The sequence below is a fragment of the Ambystoma mexicanum genome, chromosome 13 (assembly GCF_040938575.1).
Source record: "Ambystoma mexicanum isolate Mex_15411 chromosome 13, UKY_AmexF1_1, whole genome shotgun sequence".
NCBI classification, from domain to species: domain Eukaryota; kingdom Metazoa; phylum Chordata; class Amphibia; order Caudata; family Ambystomatidae; genus Ambystoma; species Ambystoma mexicanum.
The window spans coordinates 378,910,249-378,930,214 of NC_090938.1; the positions used below are offsets into that span (position 1 = coordinate 378,910,249).

The 19,966-nt window shown below is 47.8% G+C and overlaps 1 protein-coding gene across 2 annotated transcripts in view; it reads right to left on the reverse strand.

Annotated features, from left to right (window-relative positions):
- The window catches only part of CPNE6 (copine 6), a 631,388-nt gene that overhangs the window by 11,604 nt on the left and 599,818 nt on the right, over positions 1–19,966 (reverse strand). For both annotated transcript variants that reach the window (XM_069633922.1, XM_069633923.1), the window contains exons 13-14: positions 10,803–10,854; positions 8,939–9,072 (exon numbers count right to left, since the gene is read on the reverse strand). In XM_069633922.1, the coding sequence (XP_069490023.1) occupies positions 8,939–9,072; positions 10,803–10,854 (186 nt within the window). The remainder of the gene's footprint in view (positions 1–8,938; positions 9,073–10,802; positions 10,855–19,966) is intronic.

Consider the following 19,966-nt stretch of genomic DNA (forward strand, 5'->3'; position numbering starts at 1 on the left):
ATGGCGCTGGAAAGAGAAGGATTTACCTGACAGTGACGCCCTTAGGAATAGACAGCACCACTCAGAATTCAAGGTGACCCTCTAGCTTTAGCAGGGGTCAAGTCCTAAAAAATATAGCGGGGGGACTGATCAACAAACGCAATAGGATGTGACATCGCGAGAAATGAGCATATCATGTTGAAATATGCACATTTCATTAAATTGGCTTTGCATAACCACCCAAATGGAACAGGACAAATGGCATTTGCCTTTCATGAAATCCACACACACACAAAACCAAGAGAGTATATTTTCTTCTACTAGTGCTTTTGAAAACGTTAAAAGGTGTGCATGTTTTAAACTCCAAGAACCAATACAAATATTTCCCTGGGACTTGCAGTACCGAAATAGGACATTTCACCTTTAGTTGTTTGTTATTTTTCAAGTTATATAGTTTAGTGGTGGAGTGTCCGGCCTACAAATCTGCCGACTGCGGTTTGATCCCTGAGGTCAGCTTTAATTCAGAAATTCAAAAAGGACATTCAATGTTTCTCATTTTAGCTGGGGGGACTGCGTCCCCCCTCTGAATAAAGTGGGTGGACTCCGTCCCCCCATGTGTACCCTCGACTTGAGCCCTGATCTTTAGATCCTATTCAAGGCCTTGGAGCTCATTCTAATATGTTGTCAGTCCTGGCTGCTTCTCCCTCAAAAAAATGGAAGCGAAGCTCTAGAATCCCAGCGTTCCTTCAAGTTTTGTCAAATTAGGATTGGGTGTGGGGCTTGTTAGAGAGATTTCTCAAAATGTGCTAATTTCCCTTACCCTTTGAGACCCCCAGCAACTTTGCTGGATTTCTACGATTTGATTGTTTTACCTGGGAAGAATGTGTGCCTTTTTCAGTGCTGAAGCCCTCCTCTGGCGCCTGAGTGTCTGGGGTGGACAGGATGTGAGGGAGGTGCCCGAAACTCCCTGTGCTTAGTCTCCTAGGAGACCTGAATGCACTCTGGTGTGATTGGCAGGCTGGCTGTCCGACAAGAACAGCCACCCTGCTCTGTGAGTGACAGCCAGACTGGAATGAATGGGGGAAAACTGTTTAAAAGCATGTCTCTGGGACTTGGGAAGCAGAGTCGACCACTGGAATGGAGGAACAGAAGACGAGCTGAAGGAAGAGGACTGCTGCAACTCCTGGATGAACGGTGAAGCCTTGCTGCAGGTACGAACTGCCTGAAACTCCATCGACAGAGAAGCCCTTCAAGGTTAACCTCTTCAGAGTGCTGTTGAAAACCGGATAGCCAGAGGGAAGGAAACCAACTTGTGGACTTTAAGGCACTCACACCTTAAAATGACGTTTTGCCGAGCTTGTGGCCTCATCCCTGGGCAGTGCAGGTACCTCCCGACGTCCTCCTTTTTGTCCCCATGACTGAAGCTCAGGAACAGTGAGATCTGCTCGAACTGCCAGGAACAACTTCCTCAGCTACAGCTCTTCTTCACTTTAAAGGTACTGTGCAAACGCGGTCCGGAAATCTTTTTGGCCACCGAGAAAGTGCATGAAAGGCTTGTCCTTCCCTAAATATTCGTCAAACATTTCGCCTAGCCAAATTCTTCTAAAAACCATGGCAAAGACTTAACCGTTAACTACCAGAACTGTGCTATCCTATACAGAGACTCTGGACCATTGACTTTGGCCCAGGCCTATGAACTGAATTGCTGGTTGTAGTTTACTGAAACCCTCTGCCCTGCCTATGAATGTATTTGTGCTGTTGATTCTTACAACCTTTGTCATTTTACCCCATTTAAAAGTATCTGAAGTGCCATTTTGCTCCCACTTCAGGGGGAGCTAAACTTGTTCATGTACTTACCGGTTGTGCATTTGTAGTTTATTAGTGTGTGATATTGAGCTGCTCTTGCTAGTGTAATGTTTTCAAACTGATTGAGTAAATAAATGTATATTCTTTTACCAAGAAAACCTTGAGTAAGTGTTTGTTTGAACCACTGTATTTGTTGGTCCTTTGTGTAACTTGTTCTACTGCTCATTTCAACTCTTGAGATAAGTCTGGCTGCTCAGCCACTGCTACCACTTTACTGTGTAGTACGGGCTTGTACCAAAGGTGAAATTGTACTTACACTTGTAGTCTTAATTGCATGTAGTGTTCCCAAAGTGTACTGCATGTGATTCTGCCTAACAGGGCTCCAGAGGTGAATCTCTAGTTAACAGGCTCCTGAAGAGTTTCTTGATTCCCCATCTTCAGCGAGATCGCCCCTTGGCACGGAGTGCCTGCAGAGTTGTCCATTTAGATCTCTGGTTTAAAATAAAGAACTATTCCTGACAATGAAGGTGGTGTTTTGGGTGGCAATTACAACTGTCGGGAGCTTAGGGGAATTTGGGTTTCTACTGTGCACCTCTCTTTTCATGGTCATAGAGCCAGCAGCCTTGATGCTGCACTTAGACCCATTGTTTAAACATCGGGTCAATTCTAGATTTCACTTGTAACAGGACATTGTTCTTCCAACTTTGACACCTGGGGAGGGCAGAGAGGCAGAGGTATTCAAGCACTTGCTGGATGTTAGAGCATCCATTCAGATGTACCTAGTGTGGAGGGCTTCATTCCAACCTATTAAATAATCTCTTGGCCACCTGTGGGCCTCATGAAAAGGCAGGTAAGCATCTCAGTAGTCCACTGATGAGTGGTTCTGGGCTACTATTGCCCTAGTTCACATGCTGATAGCCCTCTCATACACCACAGGGATTAGGGGGCGACCCATTAGGGGTTGGGTCTCCTTCTGGACAGAGGCCAGTGGCTTGTCCTTTCCAGATTTTTGAAGGGCTGAAGACTCTCCTGTTCAATGAATGGCTCCTCCCTAACACCCAGGTCTATACACTGTCCACTAACCACCATACCCGAGACTGGGTGATCTGATCCCCACTGTTCCCTCTGCTGGTTACTCTGTAGATTAATTGCTAACAATTGCTCTCCCTCCCCTGTTGTTAGATCCCCACTCGTTTGCTCCGTTGCTTCCCATTGCTCAATAAATACAACAATAATAATAACAATAATAATAACAATAATAATAATAATAATAATAATAATAATAATAATAATAATAATAGGGCAGCCACTTATGTGACACTGATCATGTTTTCTACCTCTAAAGGAATCACCTGGAAGGGCGGCCGATCAGAGATTTGGGGAAGCAGTCATTCTGGATATACATGCCTAAAAATCCAGTTGGAAGAAAACCTCTCATCTGTGTGTTACGCAGATAATAGGCGAGATAATAGGCGAGACAATCTGGTGTTTATTGTCCACCTTAAGAAGCAGCAAGGACTGGGGCAAGAGAGAAGGGCGTGGGGTTTATGCTCAGATGACTAACCTAAGACAACTGTTTCTAGTCAGATTACTTACGCCTGCCACACCCTCCCAGTTAGGATGGAGGACCATCCCTTAGAGAGTTGCTCTACTTCTGGGAATGGTGTATTTATACCCAGAGCAGTGGGAAGGAACAACAATAAAAAGGGTGTTTTCTGTCGGAAGGCAGACCACTTTTAAGTAAGCACTGTGACGAGGAAGAGGAGGGCTAGACGTAATGACGATTATGGGCAAGTAATCGGGGTATTACCACAGGACTCAGCAACTTGCGTGTAAAGGAAAGAAAAAAAAACACACTCCACAATGAGGAAATCTCTAAAAACACAAAACAAGATTGATGGATGACAGGCGCATTGAGCCACTGAGGGGTGATAGAAATGCATTGAGTATGTTTCATTGAAAACCATGTATTCAGGGTTGCAACCAAGTAAATCTCTCTTAGATTTGAGGAACAACTGAAAATTAGGTACTGCGGTCAAAAAGGCCCAATCGCGGAAAGTTCTAACCGGGCAACATTCTTCAGCAATTGTTTCTAAATTGCTGAAAAAAAAACAATAAACTTGGAGTCCTAATTCACATTGTCCAATGAGATCAACGAACGATGACAAGGTGCAAAGTGGGAGCTGGTAGGATAGCTCAGGGGCAACTTGTTTGTCTTGGAAGCAAGACACCGCAGAGCAACACAGGTTAAAATCCCGGTCCCATGCTTAGAGACTGGTCTCCGGCATTAAGTGTGTTGTAAATTAAGTCTGGAAACAAACTTTCTAGAGAGTCAGCTCGAGAGGAGCATCCCATGGTGATGACATGTTTCCTCCTAACAAAATCTACTCCTAAAAAAAGGACAACAGCCTTTCCACAGGGATCTCCCCTTTTGGCTGGGACTAAAGAAGGAAAGGTAGTGCTTTAAAGAGTGGTTGTAATTGCAGGAAGTCTTGGGTAAGGATATCTGAGCTACCGCATAATTTCTAAGGAAAATATTCCACGTGCACCTCCCAATGACAACAGGCCACCATGCCAGGGAGGGGGGTACTTGCTGTACGGTGGCATACCGCACAACAGCACCACTTCAGTGTCTCCCTCGATATTATGGCATGCTCCACACACACAGGGCCAGTCTCCCCATTCTATCGGGTTCCACACAAAATGTCACCGTCTTTATTGTCAAGTGACTGTTAGCCCCTTTCATGGGGCTGCTTCACGCATACCAAATGACTGCACAGGAGCCAATGTGCACTCCAACCTTCTCTTTATTCCTCTGTATCATTACTGCCTTCCCTCTTCCCTTGCTCCCCCTTTCCTCCCGCTTCCCGCTCCCTCCCATAGTCTTGAGTTGCCCTCTTAAAGGGGCTCTGTCCTTTTTCACTTACAACACCTCCCCCTTGCTTAACATGAGACTTCCCGGGTAACATTTGCTCGATGAGACGTTGGGGTCTCTTTTTGGCTCGATGGGGCCTGCTTGGTTCCTCGTGGGTCTCCTCCGCGCTCTCTCGTTGCAGTGTTTCATAAGTCTCTGCTCTCTCTTTTTCCTCCCTCTCGATCGCTTCACCTTTTGTTGGTTTATGCTCTTCAAAGTATAACTCATGGAGGAGGGAGTCCTTTGGCGTCATTTTGCTGTAGTTCCTTGTCGTGGTTGTCACTTGTTCTTTGTCCCTTGTCGCTAGGGTGGGATCTGCGCGGTTCATCTGTCTTTTAGCTTTGCTTGCCTTTCCTGCATCTTGCTCGGGCATGTGGTCCTTCTCATAGCTCTCAACCATTTCTGTTGCAAAGGCGGGTGAAATCACCCGATTTTGTTTTTGGCGGGTGAGACGCCCATTGAAATGAATGGGCGTGCAGGAGGCTTGGCGGGTGAGTCAGCCCTTTACAAGGCGGGTGACACCCGCCAAAAGCGTGTGAGTTGAGAGCTATGCCTTCTTGTGGGTTGCTTCGAATGACCTATAGTGAATGCTGACGAGTGTGTGTTGTAGTGCTGTCCAGCGGCTGAGATGGCTGTGCCCTATGGCGGGACTCGGTATCATGCGGATGGTGTCAGGCATTCTGTGGTCTCCTTGGGTTGGGTCGCGTCATGACGGTCCTTTTGGCTGCACTGTCTGTGCCGTCCTCCATTGGACGGCATGGTCTAGGGGTTTATCTAGGGGGTATTCTTCTGAGCTTGTCTGGTACAGTTGCCTTGTACCGATGTTTCCTGTGGCTTCCACATTCCCCCCCGTACGATGTCTCGAAGAGTACTGGGTGGTTGCGAGGCTCATAGTCCTCTTGCAGAATGGGTGAGGTTTGTGTGCCAAGTGCCAGTCCGTCACCTTTTGGGTGGGTTAACTCAGGGTAGAGGCATGCCTGTGACGTCTGGGTGGGCTGGTGTTCATGGCTTTGATGTCTTTCCTGATGTCTAACCGTTCCCTCGGTGGACTCGGGTATCTTGCCTGGGCTGGTGGTGTGGGTTGGCATGGCGAGCTTGTGGGTGGTCCCGTTCTGCACATTTCCTGAAGGTGACCTTCCTGGCCACAGCGCCAGCATGTTCGTCCAAAGGCTGGATATGGTTGTCTGTGTGTGTGTTTCCACCCTCGCCCATGGCATTGCTCTTTGCTCGGGCTTTGTTGCCGGTGTCCTCTAAATTTCTGCCTTCTCCAGGGTCGAGTGGGCTTAGTGTATTGCGGTTGCCCTTCCTGGAGGGCCGCAATGGCGTCGCGTTCAGCTTTCCTTACAATGGCGGCTGCCTGTGCGTCAACTGTCTCGTATGTTTTTGCCAGATTGAGTATTTTCGCTAGGGGTAGGGGCTTTTTGAGAAGGTATTTTCTGAACGTTGATGAGGTGCACCCTTCTATGATCCTTAGTCTTATAGCTTCTTCATCATTGAAGTTGGCGAAATCGCAGTCCACTATCTTCTGCTGGAGACGTACGACAAACTCTCCAATGGATTTGTGTGGACGCTGCCTGTGCTGGTTGAATGCAAGGCGTTCGTAGTCTTTGTTGGAGCCTACTATCAGCTTGTCGTTACCTGCATCGAGGAGGCGATGGTACGTGGTTTTGTCTATTGCTGGAATTGTCTTAATGATGTCCTTTTCCTCTTTTCCTACCAGGTTCCTAAATATGCTGAGTTTGTTTGGCGGGTCTTGGTTCCTGATTGCACTTGGAAAGTCTTCAAACTCTTCGACCCATTCTTCACATCTTGTTCCTTGGTCGTGGTGCGGGTTCAAGGCGAAAGGGTCGGGCCTTCTCATGGCAGCAGCATGTGATGTGGAGCTCAGGTTTCCTAGGGCTTGCACACCTGCATTGGCATCTTATTGTGCTTGGTCAATCATGATGCGGGGCGCGTTGTGGTGCTCCGCGTGTTAGTTGGGCCTTTGTTGTTGCTCCTGGCTTTCTGAGTGGTCATGGGCGGTTAGTTGGTCTGTGGCATGGTTACTCGTATCCTCGGGTTAAACAGCGGCAGCTCAGGAGCAGCTTTACTCTTTTGGGGCTGTTGGCAGTATCTAAATGGGTTCCCTTGGTCTTCTGCAGGGTTGTGAGAGGCGTGATGGCTCTCCACCTTGCGGTTATCCTCATTTGTGTTGGTTTTGTCCTGTGGGCCTGTCAATGTTCTGCACCAGTAGCCTGCGTGTTGGAGGCCACTAGTGTGTCCCTAAGCTGTTATAGAGCTGCATTGGGGTTTAAATAACATAGGTCCACTGGGTGGGTGGCTCTGGGGTTTTGGCGTGGTGGGGGTGTCCCAGTTAGTGCTCTCTGTTTACAATTGTTCGGTTGTTTTATTTTAATAATTTTTTCTCTACGCTTGTGGGTGCGTTTGCGGGCAGCTCGCTGGGGTGACGGGATGTCGGTGGTCCATGTAGGGTTCACTGTTTGTTGTTTGCTAATCTTCCCGTGGTTTATTTATTTATTGCATTTTTTTTTTCGTGGGATCGTTTTGGCGTGTTTTTTTTTTCGGTCAGCTTGCTGCCACTGGGGGTTGGTGGGATGTCGGTGCCTTGGTTGGGGGCCACCATAACATTTTTTTTTTGTGTGCCTGCACTCACGGGAGAGATTTGGCGTTCTTTTGCAGTCTGCTTGCTGCCGTTGCCCTTTGTTCGGCATGCGGCAGTGGGGGAGGGGGCATGGACTCCTTACTAGTGGTGCCTGGTGCCTCCGCTTCTCGGCCACTGCAGTCCTCTCCTGGCGGTCGGGCTCTGCCGTTTCTTCTCCTGTCTGCTGGGCTCTTACGGCAGTGTTCTTCTTTCTTCTGGTCCTTGGGTGCTGCTGGGCTCCTCACCACCCGGCTCTTTTAATGACGGCTGTTCTCTTCTACTGGGCATTCGTTTTACCGTGCAATGACACGGTCTGCTGGGCTCCTTTTCCTCCGCTGACATACCCTCTTTGTTGTAGCAGCATATGCTGCTTCTTCACTGCTGGGCACACTGCAACCACGGCCCTCCTCATCGCTGCAGGGTCTGATGACCCCCCTCTGCCGTAGGCAGCGTCTCCTGTTGCTTGCGTTCACTTCAGCTGGGCTTATCTGGTGTAGGCTCGGCGGCCCCTTTGCCTGCACTCTGCGCGGCTCACCGGTCCTACCTCCTCCACGCTGGTGGGCTCTTCTTGGGCTGCTGGCAGATGCTGCTGGCACTTCCTTCCGTGCTCTGCTCCGTCAGTCGCAGCGTGACCCTCAGTGTGCCGCGCTGCTGGGTCCTTCACTGCTGGCGATAACATCCCTCCATTACTGCTCTGGCCCTCTTGCACAGCACTCCTCCTCCGGCTGGAGTCATCTGTTCCCTGCTGCGCTCTCAACGCGCTCCAGCTGCAGTGTTCCCTATTGCAGAGCGTTCTCTTTGTTGCACTGCTGGCATTCGTTTCGCCTCGTCATCAGTTGTTAGCCCCTTTCCTGGGGCTGCTTCACGCATACCAAATGACTGCACAGAAGCCATTGTGCACTCCAACCTTCTCTTTATTCCTCCATATCATTACTGCCTTCCCTCTTCCCTTGCTCCTCCCTTTCCTCCCGCTTCCCGCTCCCTCCCATAGTCTTGCGCTTCCCTCTTAAAGGGGCTCTGTCCTTTTTCACTTACAACAGTGACCCACATAAACATCCAGTTGCACAGCCAGGGCAGGGCGTGAGTGCACCACACACAGAGGCCCAGCCAGCAGTCTCACTATGGCATGGCATGACTCACACAAATAATGGGAGCCCGAGCCTCGTTCCTCTCATTGAAGTCTCCCAAACACAGTTTACACCTTGTTCTTCCCTCCTCTGAGGTATGTCTCACATAGTGCCCCTGCACAGCCTCACTCCTTACCCTCTAATATCCCACAGACAGTGCCCCTTTTGGGGCTCTAGCTTCACCAAGATATGCCAAACACATGGTGGCACACACCTTTAATTTACCATTGCGATGCATATTATAAACTTCCTTACTATGGCATGCCTCTCACACCATAGCAATCCCTCTGCCACGCTCCCAAACACTCCTTGTACTATGGCATGCCATAAAACCCTTGTTAATGCGGCATGTCATGTACACACAAAGTGGCAATCTTATTACACGAGTCGTACTGTGAACATACCACTCCGGTGCAATTTGCATCCGTTCTTGCCATGGCATACCACATACAGAAGTGCCACACTCCTTACCGTGGCATGCAAGCTCTTGAGTTCTTCCTTAGCCAACGCTGCTACTCGGTTGATTATGGGGGAGACATTGGTGGGTCCATACAGCTGAATCTTGGGCAAACAGCGTTTGTATGTTTCAATAACGCCTGAAATTTCTGTGCAACGAAGAGAAAGGGCAGGTGAGACATACGAAAAGAGAAACAAGTCAGTGGTTTGAGGAAGAGAAAGAGATGTTAAAGAGATTGAAGGGCTTGGGAGGCACTCATTGTCAAGAAGACCCAAACAGCATGGTATTAGCTCGCTGTCCTCAGCAAAGTCAAGCCGTTCCTTCCACCCCAAGTTTCAGAACAGTTGTCCAAGCCCTGGTCATTTTCCACATAGACTTAGACAAAGTCCTACTCGCAGGAGTCCCAGATGCCACCTTGGCCCCTCTGAAAACCGTCCAGCATGGTGCAGCACCCCTCACCACAGAACTAAGAAAAATGGACCATATAACTCCTGTCCTCAGGGAGCTGCACTGTATACACGTACACAAATGCATCAGGTTCCAGACAGCCTGCAAAGGGCAGCCACAACTGAATCACCACTCTACCTGGCCAAGAAAGCCACCATCTCTGGAGTCCAGCAACATGACCAGATTAGAAAGAAAGAACTGCAAGCAGGGAACATAGGAAAGAGGCCTGTTCCTGCTAGGCACCCGGTTACTAGAACAAGTTAACAATGCACATAAAACGGACTCCTTTCATACGCACTTCCGGAAGGATCTGAAGACCTACTCTTCCAGGCACACCGCACCAATCGCTGACTGCTCCACTGAACCCTGATTATCATCCCGCCGAGCTCCCCCTTCCACTGCTCCCCCTCCTCATGCCCTATCTCTAACCCCCTGCGTGAGTCCCCTATACACAGCAATCTGTGGCTGCCCAGCTAGGATTCCGCTTTATAACTGCCATAGATGCCTACATTTTGGGGGGTGGGGGCGGTGGAGATAGAGACAGGGGAGGGAGAAAGAGTGAGAGAGAGAGAGAGAGAGAGGGGGAGGGCAGGGAGAAAGAGTAAGAGAGAGGGGTGGGAGAGACTGAGAGGGACAGAAGGCACAATAGGGGGTATTTGTATTTATTTTACATGTATCTGGCAAGCCAAGTGCATCGAGCATTGATGGAAAAACAAAGGGGGAAGATGGTGAGGTGAAAAGGGTGGAACTAGTGAGAGACGAGGAAGAGATTGGAGGAAGAGAGAGAGAGAGAGGAAGAGAGATAGAGCGAGGAGAGAGGTAGAAAGGGGGACCGGGAAAACACAGTAAAGATGGAAGGAGAAACAGAGAAGACCGTCTGGAAGAAGTCATAACAAGTTGTGGGTGATATAGAGAGGAAGGAGTGGGAGAACTGGGGAGGATAAGGAAAACATGGGAATGCATTGGAAAGAAAAGAGAGAGGTGGAAGGAGTTTAAGAGAAAGGGTGAAAGAGAAAAGATGAGAGGGATCAGTAGAGGCAATGAGGGAGAAGGAAACATGGGAAGGGAGAAGAGAGATGATAGAGATTGTCTTGATGGATAGAAAGTAGTTTGACAAGGGGGAAATAAAGGAAGTAGAATAAAAAAGGGAGAGCAGGCAGCCACAGAGGTAATATTTGGGGCTGAGAGAGAGTGAAAGAAAAGGGAAACTAGAGTGAGAACACAATACATGAAGGGTGATACAGTAAAATGCAGAATTACAGGGACAGACAGCCACTGAGGTTAGAAAGGGGGCGCAGGAGGGCAAAGAGAATGGGAGATGAAATTGGCTGAAAAGAGGGAGAACTATATAATGCAAAAAAACAGAGTGAATGACAAATTCGACAAAAGGAGAAGGGAGACGGAAGAGATGGTTTGGGGGGGAAGTCTTACCTTCACATTCAGCATTGGCGGGATTGAAATTAAGGGCAAAATCGTGAGACACCTGGAAGGAAAAGGAAAAGCAGCTCCCTATCATTGTTGTTCTTCAATATTGGCAACTTTCAAAGAGTCAGTGCACTGCAAACCTGCTTGCCTGGCTGTATAGGAGGAGTCAGGCGACCTTAACCAGAAACCCTTTCTGTACTCCCAGGCCCCCCATCACCCATTCCAGGCAAGTTTCCTCGAGGAGGCTCAGTATTACAGATGGTGCCAGTGAGTCAATGGACAGTACCCATTTGGAAATAGAGTTTCACAGATTCAGTATCTACAGATTCCCAAGCAGTTTGGAACAATGTATATCACCCAATCCTAATCAATGCCCTTACATCATTTCCTAAAATTGTAAATGCTGTTCTGGATGAAGACGGGAACATGATGTTCACGCAGCTCTTTTAATGCCCTGCATATTTGTTTTCTAGTTTCCTTTTTCAATATGCCTGCCCCAATCCCTGATACTCACCACTCTGAAGTATCCTGCATACAAGTTGCACACTACAAAACACTGAAAATAAATAAATAACTGATAGCAGGGTAGAAAAGTAACATTTGTAGAATGAATTTACGCAGTGACCTGATATTGCTCTCTTTGCAGAAAGTGTGCAGTGAACGGTTGCATGGTAATTTGACGAAAAAAATTAGTTTGAGGTAATTTACTTCGAAGCAATTACTTCGAAATGTTAATTTGATTTCTTTTTTATTTGCAGGGCCCCCACTCTCCCCTTCCCCTTCACTACTACCCCTAACGCAAACCCCTTCCTGCCCCCTTTTTACCCCTTAACCCACAACTATATATATAACTATATATATGTATATTTCAAAGTAATTCGAAGTAATCACTTTGAAGTAATTTCCAGCGTTGAAACTACGGGATACCCACTGAACACCATGCTGCAGCCTTGCACATCTCTACTAGGGGAAAATTCCCAAAGCCAGTGGGGTGCAGATAAAGCATTCCCCTTTATGGAACAGAACATAACCTCAGCAGGCAAAATTGATTTGTGTATGATGGAGCATAAAAAATGTGACGCATGGCACAATGTTCCTTTAAATATCATACATAAGAATGATTTTTCGAGAAAAGGATTTATTAGCCAAAGGACTTGAAAGAAGGGTGTCCTGGAGCCTTGTATTCTTTGTGCTATTTAGAATAAAAGACTGTGAAGCCATGAAGCCACAAAGACCTCAAATGTTAGATGAGAACACAGGTGAACTGTAGCAATGGATGAACTTTCCTGCAACAAACCCAAATCAGCCCAATTATTGGTCGGAATTCATCAAGGACAAACCTTGGACAAATGTTTGGAAAAGATCATCTGATGTTCTTCCAAATGGCTTAAAGGTTCTATGTGAAAAGACCTCATTTTAAAGCTCCCTAGTGAAAAAGACCGATTTACAATGACCGAATTTCTATTGATGGGAAAACCAGCACTGCAAAGGTCTTTTTCCCTTCAGAGCTCCAAAATTATTATTTTTTAAAAAATATTCAAGGGGTTTCGCCCCGTGAACCCTCCATTGTTCTGCCCGCCCCCACACCTTCACTCCTCCACCCCCGCCCTCTCCCGTGGGATTTCTCTAAAATCGTGTGTTTTGCCACCCAAACCCCAATCTCTCAGCCCCATCCCTCCCCACCCAAGTCTCCTCCACCCAAGACTCCACCAAACCATAACACAGCCAGACACACAACACACACACCAACTAACACGTGCACCCACACACTTATCCGTTCTACTCGCTCTCTGCTTCAACAAGCCCATTTGTTTGTGGATGGAAGGATGTAGAGAACCTATAGGTGACTCCACACTCTTCCCACATAGCCTTCATATACGCAGCTCTGAAGTTTGATCCCCTGTCAGAAACAATTTGCTTCGGGAATTAAACACAGGAGAATATCCCAATCAGATCCTTCGCAACCACAGGGACTTTGATGCTCCACAAAGGGACAGCCTCAGGGTATATTGTTGCGTGGTCCCTGAGCTGGTTTCAGGATCCAAAGGACCCACAATATCCATGCCTATTCTCTTGTTCTCTCGAAAGCCAGCCCAACCATGGTTAGTGGAATTAAGGGGGCCTTTGTGGCACCACCTGACTTGCCAGAAGCTTGACAAGTCGGGCAGGACAGGATCATTTCCTTAATATTTAAGCCGAACTGCAGCCAGTAAAAGTGTGCAGACAGCGGTCTGATGTCATAGTCACTCCCAAGTGACCCACCTAAGGAATGTAGTGAGCCAAATCCAAGAGGAACTTTCTGTGGCATTGGGGAATCACCAACCTCCTGGTGCCCTAGCCCTCAGAGTCTTTGGCTCACTGTACAGGAGACCATCCTCCCAGTATACTTTGAAAAAGCCAGGGGCCTTGCCCTCAGCCTGCTCCTCCACCTGCTTCTGTACACCCACCAGAGTGAGACACTCTTTCTGGGCTGTGAGGAAGCCAGTCTGATCTGGGCCCCCAGCAGATGCAAACTCATCCAGCTTGGGCAGGTCCTTCAGATCTGCGCTAACCTGGTCCGTCTCCTCAGGTTCCTGTGCTTCGCCAGTCAACTTTGAAGTCACTGAGTCCCCTGCTACCAAAGTAGGGTCTTCAGTGGCCACTGGCTACTGGCCGCTCTCCCACAGGAGTAGATGACTCAGCAGTCTGTGTAACTGGACTCGGAGCTACCGGCAACGACGGTACTTTCAACAAGCCATCGGAAAGCACTCTAGGGCCTTATGCTCTGAGAGTGTTTGATCTGGTGATCTCTTTGGCCCTTGATCGGGTAGCTGATGTGACTATTTCACTATCAGGAAGATCATTACCCAACAGACATGGGACAGGGATGGAGTCTTTCACCGCTACACGGCACTGGGCCGTTTCACATCGCCAGCTAAACTCTACTATCGCTAAGGGGCACTTACTCTTTCTTTCAAACCCACTGACCCTACAATCAGGCCCATTAATATACTGGCCTGGATGTACCCACTGGCCTGTTCTGCCGGTTGACAGCAGTGGCGCTAACCACGGTGTCTCGGACCACAGGAGTTTTGTGTCCATTGATATACACATGCCCAAATAAAGTTCAGTATTATTGGAAACTGGTATCTCTTCTGGAGACCCGGGACGTTCCCACTCAGTGTAACAAATCCACTTTTTCGGCAACTCCCTGGCCTAGTGGGAAGTTCTCCTCTAAGAGGCCCACACTAATGATGGCCTCTTCCACGTGTCCAACATTCACTAAAGCTTGCTTTTGTAAGCCCTTGCAAGCAGAATTCCCTTTCCTATGGCCCAGCTCCTTACACACAAAACAACTTTTGGCTGGTGAGAATCGGTGTGCCCAGCTGAACTGGAATATTGGGATTTCCTTTCATTCTTTTGGGGACCTGACTTCGAATAGGATTGGGTTGGTCCTTTGACCTTGCCATCCTTGTTGACTTTTTTGTCTGCCCATTTCTCTTCCGGTTTGGGTGTGCTCGCCTGAGCCTTTTTCTGGACTAGAGCCCTCACAAACCTGTCGGCAGCCTTTGTAAGCTTCCTAGGGTCTGTGATAGTCTTGTCCACAAGATGCTGGTGTAGGTCAACCTCACAATGTTTCAATACAAGCTCACACGCAATCAAATTGTACATCCCTTTAAATGTGTCAGTCATACACCCGCTCAATAAGTGTGTGAACACTTCGAAAGTCTGCACACTTTTCTTTCCAAGCTCTCTGAAGCTCTTGAGATACTGTTCTTGGGTTTTACAGAACTTCCTGTGCAGGGCCACCTTCATGCTCTCATAAATAGGCCTTTTCTCAGGAGTTAACTGAAGAATTGCATCAGTCACTAGTGTCGGTAAGCGATTCATCAGGGCTGCACCCAACAGTACCTCATCAACCTCCTGCAGCTGGAATGCCAACTCGAGCACTTCAAAACAGTCAAAAATATCCTTCCCCACTTCATAAGCCTACACTAAATCTTTGGGAATGTATTGCTGGGGCTTATCCCAGACACTCTGGTTTGAGCCGCTATTGCTGCTTTCGCTAAAGGCAGATCTGTTGACCTCCTTCTTCTCTTCAAGTGCCAGCTTGCGCAGCTCTATGGTGATCTTGTCCCTCTGTTACCATTCCTCTAGCACTAGTCTCCTCTCCTCGAGCAGGAGCTTTCTAGCCACTACCTCAATAACAATTACACAGCCACTTAGAGACTGTGCTGAGGCCTGGGACCTGCGCAATGCTGCACTAGCCCCTGTCTCCAATGACACTCTTGAGTGTTGAGAAACCACACTTGCCCACTGGCGGGATGATTACTGCTCATGCGGTTGTCCTCGTCATTTCCCCCCTCTGGAAGGTCTTGTTCGTTCGGGTGCATGGGGCCTAGCCCATCCCCTGGGGTCTTCTCCCAAGCCACCTTCGCTTCTACCCAGGCTTGGAGGCTGGTCAGCAACTCAGGTTTATTAACTTTAGTGCTGTGGGGAAGTTCCCTCCCTTGACATAAGACGGTGATGACATCCTTGGTCATGCCTTTCACAGTCTCCATGTCAAGATCCATAACTATTACTAATACCTAGTAGTGACTAAACGTTGCCTGCAACAGTACTTCTATCATTGGGTGAAGCTGTGCGCAAGGCTCCACAACTAGATCCGACCGATTGCCACCAATGTGACAAATCATCATCCGGGGCACCTGTGGTCCAGGGATGAATATCAGTTTCTAAACCATCCATCAGTCCCACACCTCCAGTACACCAGAAGGGATCTGAACGGATTGGAAATACAAGTCAATTGTAAATTATAAAACTCCTTCTCCAATTTTGGTAATGTGGACAGAAAAGCAGGCTTATCTCTGCAAGGTCGTGGATCATTGGTTATATAAAAATATCTACTTTATTATTATTCAACAGAAAGTTCTAACACACTACAAAATACAACCCACCCCATGAAAGAATGCAGAGGACAGACAGTTTCAAGAATGAAAAGGAATGAATCTGGATATTGACAGGAGGTAAGTTGGTAAAGTAATTGATCTCAATAGTTCAAGGATAATTGGTTTCAGCACAAAGGGAGAAATGGGTTGTAAAAATGTCACTAGGGGCCGTAGGAGAAAGACCAGGGGGACAGAACCATAATGTACCTTGTACTTGTAGAGGTTCTTGGTGTGCGACAGTGTCGAGTCAGTTTCAGGGTGCTTTGCAGCGTCTGCGACAGAGTTCAAGACAGGAGACAGCTGTGGGTATCAGGCGGCATGCTGTTGGGCGAGTGAGGCTGGACGGACGGCTGCAGGCTTATCTAGATGGTGGCTCTGAGTCAGGAATCATTGTCTCAGTGCTGGTTGGCGTGTCTGAAACACTGGTCGAGGCGTCTCGGACGCGGTGAGCGAATGTGGCATGACAACAGTCAGCGGTGCAGTCGGTTGCAGCTCGAGGGTCTCGGCTGTCTTGAAAATGTACTTTCAGGCGGACGCTGGTTGATGCTTGTCAGTGCACTCCTCCTAGCTTGTGTCGTCCTTTAAGGCAGATGGCCCAAAGCTGAGGAGAGTGTTGCAGTCAACGACCTTGTCCTTGGTGTGGTTCAGAGAGTCTCTGGCACTTCACACCTAGGAAGCTTGCTGCAGAGCCTAGCAGGGCACGCTGCGTGCTGATCTGGGTACTAGTTATGGAGCTGCTAGAGGGTCCTCTGGGTTCAGTGACTCCCTCTGTTCTATGTGAGATGCTTAGGGGAGGGATCTTGCTTTCCTCTTAGAAATCATGGCCTTCCTTCATTGGTGGAAGCTGTAAGGCAGACTGTACTTTCAGCCAGGGTCCAAATGAGTCCTTGCAAGTCTTCAGATGATCTGCTAAGAGAGGGGCTCAACCCTCTTTTAAAGCCAAATGGACCCTAGTGATTGGTTCAGGCTACGCCTACCTTAATGAACCAATCCTGGGTCCCGACAAACAATCTTCTGTTATGCGTGAGGTCATAACCAGAGTGCTTTGCAACAGGAAAGGTAAAGGGGTGATAACATGTACTACTAAGTCCCACCCATCTTCCTGTCTGTTGTGGATCAACGTGTCTCTGGTTAATTGAGTTCTCTGTGGTTCCTGGTTAAAAGTGGCAGGTCTCTCTTGAAGCGGCAGTCAGACCAGTCTTATGGTCGCTGCCAAACCACATACTCGTACCTTCCTGAATGGGGTCCCCCTGCTGGGATGACCACTGTAAACAGTTGTCCCAGACATGACATTTCACTGCCCTTGCTACTAAGAGGTGGGACCTGACTTCAGGTTGACACAGATGCATATCAAAAGGGTCTTGGATATCCTGTCCTTTGTCAGTCCTCGTCCAGGCCTCTCGTAGGCCTGCTTCAGTTAACTTCTCATCAGTATGCGCTGCCACCAGCAGGGCGGACAAAGGATAGGGCAGATCCATGGAGCCTTTGTCAGTTAATGAGGCTGGCCATGGCAGGAGGAAGGTTTTCCCTTCCCCCTTCTTGAGAAGCTTTGATGTACCCATGGCTGTCATATTTCAGCTGAACATGACAAGAGGACTGCGCCTGTAGGCTGTGTCCACCTAGAGTACACATGACTATGTGTTTGTTGTGCGGCGAGCATAGGTAAATGTGTGCAGATTAGCCCCACAAATTTTCCGGAGGTTGATCTCCCATCATTCAATTTCATTACAAAATTTCAAAAAAAGCCCAACGGAGCTCACACTCCCCGTGCGGATGGTCAAGTTTGTCACACATGTGCCATCGGATGACAACTGGAAGGATGAGTTGGTGGTGATGGAAATCCCAAAAGTCAGTTTGTGGAAGAGTCATGCTTGCATCCTTTTGCCGGGTGGGAACAGTAGGCATGCATCACACCAGCCATTGGCTGTCTTTCAAAGCAAGTGAATGAGACACGTGTCATCAGTGACAGCTGGGAGGAAGAACAGGCAGTGGTATGAATCCACGAGGGCAACTTGTGGGAGAGGCATGTTCGTCTACATTTGCTAGGAGGGTGCAGCAAAGATTCAGGAGGTTGTGGATGACACGCATTTGGACACATTTGGACCAATATGTCAGCAAACACATGAGCCATTGGCAGGGAGAAACATGCTGCTTGTGCTCTTTTCACTCTACCTGCTGGACGTACTTTGTCTACTAGGAAAGCCAGAACTACACATGCTCAGTTGATAGCATCATCCAACTCACATTCAACACCCCTACACAAATCACTGAGTGGTTAATTCTACAGTTCAAGAAAATAGATGCACATACGTTGTACCACGACAATAAACATCCAGCAGAAGGCGGAGTTGTGCAGGTCTTATCTATCAAAGATCAGAAAAGAACAAGAGAGGACATTTTTGAATAGGGAGAGACAAATGCAAATCCTGCCGCCCCCATTCATTGTGTTAGAGAGTAGAGATGATGAGATGAATGATGATCAAGATAAAGACTATGCTCCATCAGTGTCCAGGCATTGCTGCTAGACATCAGTGATACTGAGATGGAAGAGCAGAATGACACCACAGATGCAGAGATTGTAGTATTAATAGAAGCTCGCTCCCCACCTGTATACAGTCCATTTGAGAAACAAACCTCTAATTAAGATCAGAAAGCACATCACACCATTACATTGCATCCAGAACACCATCAGTACTACGGCCACCGTCACCATCACTGCCACATGTAGTCAGCCTGTGTGCTGCTAGCCAGCTAGAATGAAGTGAAAGTGTGGGAGTCCTTCACAGATAATAAACAGCAACTGTTATGCCCACTTACATACTCTGCCATGCACAGACAGGGGTAGAAGTCAAACAATCTCAGGTGAATCCCTCCCACTCAAATCAGATAAGCAGCATCATTACCCCTGTAAATACCTTAGCTGTATCAATGCCTGTGATTGGGACATCACACGGTAGCCCCTGTGCACCTATGGTGCAAAACAGTGATCCCCTATTGCATCAGGGCAGTGTTATGAATATCATAAGTGTGATGACAGAGCGTGCATGCTCAATGCTAACCGGGCAGTAATGTTGGCAATGGATATCTTGCGCTACTGATTTATTGAAAACACTGGATGCTGGCTCCTTATGAGAAAAGTTTCTCACTGCTAGAAATTTCACGTCTGATGTTTTCTCTTTTGCAAAGTGGGCCCGGAGTTGTACGACGTGGTTATGGCTACCGTGGGGTGGGTATTACAGCAGCCATGGGCCAAAGAGTCCACTTTAGCATGGACATGTGGAAGAGTGGTCAGAGCATTAACTACATAGCTGGCACAGTGCACGGGGGAGCCTTTCCTTCAACCGACAGCCAACAGGGCTCCCAGAGTAATTGAAGAGGGCAGCATGCGTATGCAGTTCAGGACCAGGCAACATCGTGCGTACAAGGACTTGAGGGCAGAAGCCACAGGGGAGTTGAAATCTGGGAGAAGGTGCAGAAAGTAGGAGACCAGTGGGTAAGGCCTCATAGTTTGCTTTTGAGCGTTGTTGTGGCAGGCAATGCATCAAATGTCCATGCTGGATTATACATTGGCAAGACAATACATGCCCTCCGCTTTGCCTATGTCCTCTGCAGGACACACGCTCTATCAGGCTTACCATGCCAAAAGTCTACTGTGCCACATGCAAGTGCACTACAATTTGCCACTGCCCAACCTGAAAGCCTCATTGGCCACCCATTGGAACTTTACTTTTCACATGTTGGACAGGCAATGTGATTAGCGCAATTCCATCACCACTTTGATTTGATTTGATTTGGGTATTGGTAACACGCTTGAAACAGAATAAACTGTATAATGGCACAGATGACTTTTACTGAGAGTATCTAGAATTGTAGTAGTATCACATTCCATCCATAGGTGCAACATAATTATATCCATAGGACATAATCAATTCAAAGGACTCGCTAGATTTATTTAAACAAATACGTTGTCAAGGGTTTACGAAAACGACACAGGGAATCCATAGTCCTAAATTCCCTCTGTAAGCTGTTCCAAAGTCTAGGACCAAAAACAGAGAATCTTCTAGCCCCTCTTGAAACAAATATAGATGCGGGGATGACTAGGAGAGCCTCATCCTTAGAACGTAAGCATCTAGACGGTTGGTACCACTCAAGTTTATCTTTCAAATAGTCTGGTGCTAGATCGTTCAAACATTTGAATACCAAACAGGCTGTTTTAAACTTGATGCAGTCATCAACCGATAG